General features: G+C 35.0%; 1 protein-coding gene across 1 annotated transcript; it reads left to right on the plus strand.

Annotated features, from left to right (window-relative positions):
* The first annotated feature begins 3862 nt into the window (after positions 1–3862).
* Positions 3863–4789, plus strand: LOC100010024 (olfactory receptor 2D2-like). The gene has a single exon (XM_001362709.3). It carries the CDS (start codon positions 3863–3865, stop codon positions 4787–4789), a length of 927 nt encoding a protein of 308 aa, XP_001362746.3.
* The last annotated feature ends 579 nt before the right edge of the window (positions 4790–5368 follow it).

A 5368-nucleotide genomic window follows, 5' to 3' on the forward strand; every position in this document is an offset into this window, starting at 1 on the left:
TCCACTCTAATTTTTTAAAGTTAAAATTTCTTTTGTCTTTGAACTTAATAATCATGCACAAATATAAATATACCCACAAATACAAATATTCCAATATACAAAGAAAAACAAAAAAGATTATATATGAAATTGAATTGTTGTTACATACTTTTTATTATGAAAAAAGATAATTAAATTAAATAAGACAAGAATATTATCCTTTTTGTGTTCCCTTTTTGGCTTTGCCTATCTATTTTATAGACATTTGCTTTTCTGGTTTACTTTTTGAATAATTTAAAAAATTATTCTTTTGTATTTATTTCATAGTTCTAGTTTTTGGTTGCTTGTTCAATTTATTACTTCTATACTTTTCTATTTGGTTAATATAAGTTCTCTCTACATATATCTATATAAACATATATTTTGAGATCTTTCCATATATGTGTATGTATTTATTAATTATACAATTTACTCTTTGACTCATTCATTAGTCAGGATATATTTCTCCATTTGGGTCTGTATCTTTTCCTTGTGTTTCCTGTAGTAGTTATGCTTTTATTTCATTAGAGCTTGTAAATAATGTTTAGGTTCCTGCTTTTTATATTTATTTATGATTTCTCACTTGTTTTACCTTTGTACACATGCCACATAATGCTATAAAATAGGTACATTTCTTAATGTTTCTATTGGGAAGATGTTATATATATTTTATATCCAACAGGTCTTGTAAGTTCTTGTAAGGCTCTTTAATTTACTTTCTATTTATCCTTCTGTTATATTTGTATAACTGAGAGAAAACCATCAAAATCTCCTATAATTATTGTGCTGCTACTTTTGTCTTTTTGCAATTTAGTTAACTTTTCTTTTATGAATTCAGTTGCTATGGTATTTATTGTATATATTTTAATATTAATATTGATTTGTTGTCTGTAGTTCTTTTTAAGTGTAATAGTTTCTTGATTATTGATATTGTGAGCTCTTACCAGATAATGACAGAGATTTCTGAATTCATCTGATGCATGCTAAATTTTGTTCTAGCCTCCCATTTTGATTCTATATTCATATTAACTTTCTAGATGTTTCTCATATGTCATCATTTAATTTGCTATTTTCTTATTCATTCTGTTACTCCTTTTCATTCTGTTGAATTATTAATTTAATTTAAAATAATAGTCTGTAGGCTTATATTTTCTCTAAAAATTTATTTGATATTGCTTTAAACCCTTTTTAAAAAAAATCAATAATTTCTCCCTATGATTAGTTAGACTTAAACTACTTGTTTGCTAATTGATTCACATGGGATTTATCTCTGTCTTTCTTGTCTGTGTCTTTTTGTGTCTGTTATTGTCAATTTCTACCCTTCTTCCTGTTTTCTTTTCCCATCCTGCTTAAAACCCTTTCCCCAAATTTTCAGCATTTTTCTTAAATTATCCATTTTTCTTTCCTCACTATATTTAGCTGTCTTTTTCTCACCCTCTTTTGTTCCTTCTCTTTCCCCAATTAGTTAACAAAATCTTTCTCCCATTCTCAATCAATTTTTTCATTAATTTTATTTTACTGAATCTTATTTTGGGAAATTTTCTTTCCCTTGTATTCTTTATTATTTTTCTGTCCATCTGATGGCGTACCTTTATTTTTTGTTTTGTGAGTTATAATTTTATTTTTTCTTTCTTCATACTCTCTGAATACTTCATGGCATGAAAAGTTTCTTACATGCTGGGCTTGAGTGACCCATTTATTTTTTCTTTTCTTGTTTTTCTAGATCTTGTCCTGACCTTTTTAATGCTATTTTTATGCCTCCTTGTTAGAAACATCAATACATGATGGAATGGAATCAATTCATGTTGAATGGAGGCAGTGCTACAAGGTAGAAATTGCTCTCAGTCCCAAATTTCACTACTAAGCGCCAGCCCTGATTTCATCACAGTCAATCTCCATCTCAAATGCAATACTATTTTGTCTCTAGCTCTGTGCCTTATTCCCCACACATTCTGGGCATCAGATGCCTATAGGAATTCATGTATTCCTTCTTTTCCAATAGAATTCTGCTGAGGCACAAAACTCTTTTAAAAAATCTCCCAAATGGAAATTTACTCCAGAAGGAACCCATTCTGAGGTGCCCTATTCCCATGTAGTACTATGGACATGCTTTTCAGTTTGTCAATCCCTACCTTTCCAGGTGTCTGGCCCGACAGATTATAGTAAAACTTAGTGAGAAAGAGACTTTGAGAGCAAGAAAAGTGTCAATCCCTACCTTCCTGTGTGTCTAGCCCCAAGTACAAGAGTCAAACCATGTGAGACAGAGACCCCAGGAACCATAGGGTATAGCTATTCATTCTTCTCAGCAGAATGGCATGCATGTGGATCTTCTTTCCTGAGAAAGACGCTATAAAGGCTTGCTAGCTTTTATTGCTCAAGTCCACATAGTTCAGTGGGAGGGGAGTTATAGTCAATTCCTGGAATAAATCTTATGGGCTCTCATGGAAGGAGGTTGGCTTGGTTGTTTTGTAACAGTCGCTTTATCTGGAAAGGCGCTAATGCTGCTCCTGGTCCAGATTCATCTGGCAGTTACTATTTCTCAAGGGGCTACTTATTCTATATCTTTGCTATAATAATAAAGCATTGTTGTTGTGTCAAGGTTCCATAAGTTAAGGAAAGAATTGAAGCTTTAGCAAATCCAAATTATTATAGTCAGTATTCCTTTCATTTCCTCAAATGAGAACTTCTTGCCACAGAGGCATGAGATCTTCCTCCTTCCTGATCTCTCAATATTTCCCCCTCTGTAGCTTTTTCATTCTACCACAGCCTCTGAGACTGGTCCCAAAGAGATTTGAGTCTTCTCAGGCTCAATACAGTCACCCACACTGGTAATGTACTCAGGTCTTTCCTCTGTTTTCCTTTCCCTGACTTTATTGAGTAAACCAATGCCACTTTGTACAGAATAGGAAGGGCAAGGATGTTTGTTTAGAATCATTGTATGCTCAGGGAATGCCAAACTAAGCTTTTCCAACCCTTAGTCCAAGTTGCATACTTTTCTTACACACACTTCCACAAGTATATTGGAGAAGGAATTTGAATGAATATTCTTGATATTACAGTTCTCTGATATTAATTAAGAGTGACTTCTCGGTGCTTGTGTATTCTTCTCTTGGATTTGGTTATAATTACTCTATTTTTGCATGCTTCCTTTTTTTGTGGATTTGGGTTGAAGAGTTAGAGGATAGTAGAAAGTAATTAAACTACCATCTCGCTGGTCAATAACCAGTCATCAATATCATACAGGTCACCAGTCAGTTTTTCCACAAAGTTAAGATAATCTGTTTGGTGGCTTTTAAGTCTTGGTTTTCTAACCTATTCCATTGATATTTGCCAGGCAATTATGTGACAGACAGGTTAGACTAGCTATATAGAATCAGGTAATAGAAGATAGATCAACAGGTAGGAATTATAATATGGGAGATTTAAGCTGTATATGAGGAATTATTCAATAATCAGAGCTGCCAACAAGCCTTCCTCATGAAATAGCATACTACTTGTCAAAGGTAGTACTCAGTGAGAAACTATCTGGGTAGTTCTAGAAGAGAGAACTAATATCAATAATAGGAAATTATAGAGTGGAAGATGTCATCCAATATATGGAAGCATTTTCTAATAGTTAGAGTTGCATAAAAACAGAATATCTTCCTTTTGGGAGAGTGAATTATATATGACTTCAAGGGTTTAATGCATATTTTTCAGGGCACTTGTTGGTAGCTGGGTAGGAGCTTACAATAGGTTACATCTTAGTTCCCTTCCAACACTAAGTTCTATAATACTACAGGTTATAGCTACACACAAAATTCCCATTGACTCCTTCTAAAGAAGCAAAAAGAATACGAGCCAGATGAACCAGACCTGGATTACAGAATTTCTCCTCTTGGGTCTCTCTGATGACTCTCAGACTCAACTGCTACTCTTTGCATTGTTCCTGGTGGTCTACTTGGTTACTTTACTTGGAAATCTACTCCTCATCACCCTGGTTCTGACTGACTCACAGCTCCATACACCCATGTATTTTTTCCTGTGCAACTTGTCTACAGCTGACCTTTTCTTTTCTACCTCCATTGTTCCCCAAGCCCTGTTTAACTTGGTGTCTAGGAGGAAGGTAATTTCCTTCATAGGATGTGCAGCTCAGCTTCTTCTCTTCCTCCTCTTTGGGTGTACAGAATGTGCACTGTTAGCTGTGATGTCCTATGACCGGTACTTGGCAATATGTGATCCCATGCACTACCCTCTCATCATGACATGGAGAGTATGTGGCTACATGGCTTTGGGGTGCTGGGCTAGTGGTATTCTAGTGTCCTTGGTGGACACAACTTTTACACTAAGGCTCCCTTATCAAGGAGACAATAGGATTGCTCATTTCTTTTGTGAACCCCCAGCAATCTTGGCCCTGGCATCTGCAGATATCCACAGTGCAGAGACAGCTATTTTCCTTATGGGTGTAGTGATCCTTCTTGCACCTCTATCCCTGATCTTGGTCTCCTATGGCTCTATATTAATGACTGTGGTCAGGATGAAGACAACCTCAGGGAGACTTAAAGCATTTTCTACATGTGGCTCCCATCTTCTTGTAGTCATCCTTTTTTATGGGTCAGGAATAATCTCTTACATGACGCCCAAGTCTGCTAAATTGCTGGGGAAGCTGGTATCAATGTTTTATTCAGTGATAACACCAATGCTCAACCCTCTGATCTACAGCCTGAAGAACAAAGATGTGAAGAAAGCACTCAGGGATGTGGCTATCAAGAGATTATTACTTAAACTCTGATGTTCTAACTATAATTGGATTTGGAAATGCCTCTGATGCTCTAACTATAATTGGATTTGGAAATGCCCCTTACATGCAGAGCTTGCTTTATGGAAGAAATGGTCTTTCCCTCATGACTGAAGCATGGAGAAATCAATACTGTTGTGTATATGTGTTCACTACACCTGTAATTTGTTTCAACAGTGGAAGAGAGGGCTATATCTACAACACTGAAGAAACAGATGGAGTTAAGCTAGTCTGAAATTCCATGAGAAAAATATTATTAATGTGGAGTTATTATAGATTAGAAATTCTGCTTTACAGTTTGAGGGATTAAATCATTTGTGCTATAAAGATTCTTGGAAATGAAGAGGTAACCACACATTTAGGACATGATTAGGATGCTTCATAAAGACTGTTCTGACTTTAGAGTACTATGGATATTGGTATATTGTTCAAAATGTGTATGATTATTGTGCCATTGTATACTGTTAGAATAAGATCACTTCTTTAATGTTATATTCTGTACTGAGTGTAACATCTAAATAAAGACATTGTCAAGTTGAAGTCTATACAGAGGAAGATGACCAAAGTAATGAA

The sequence above is a fragment of the Monodelphis domestica genome, chromosome 1, assembly GCF_027887165.1.
Source record: "Monodelphis domestica isolate mMonDom1 chromosome 1, mMonDom1.pri, whole genome shotgun sequence".
In the NCBI taxonomy this organism is placed as follows: Eukaryota; Metazoa; Chordata; class Mammalia; order Didelphimorphia; family Didelphidae; genus Monodelphis; species Monodelphis domestica.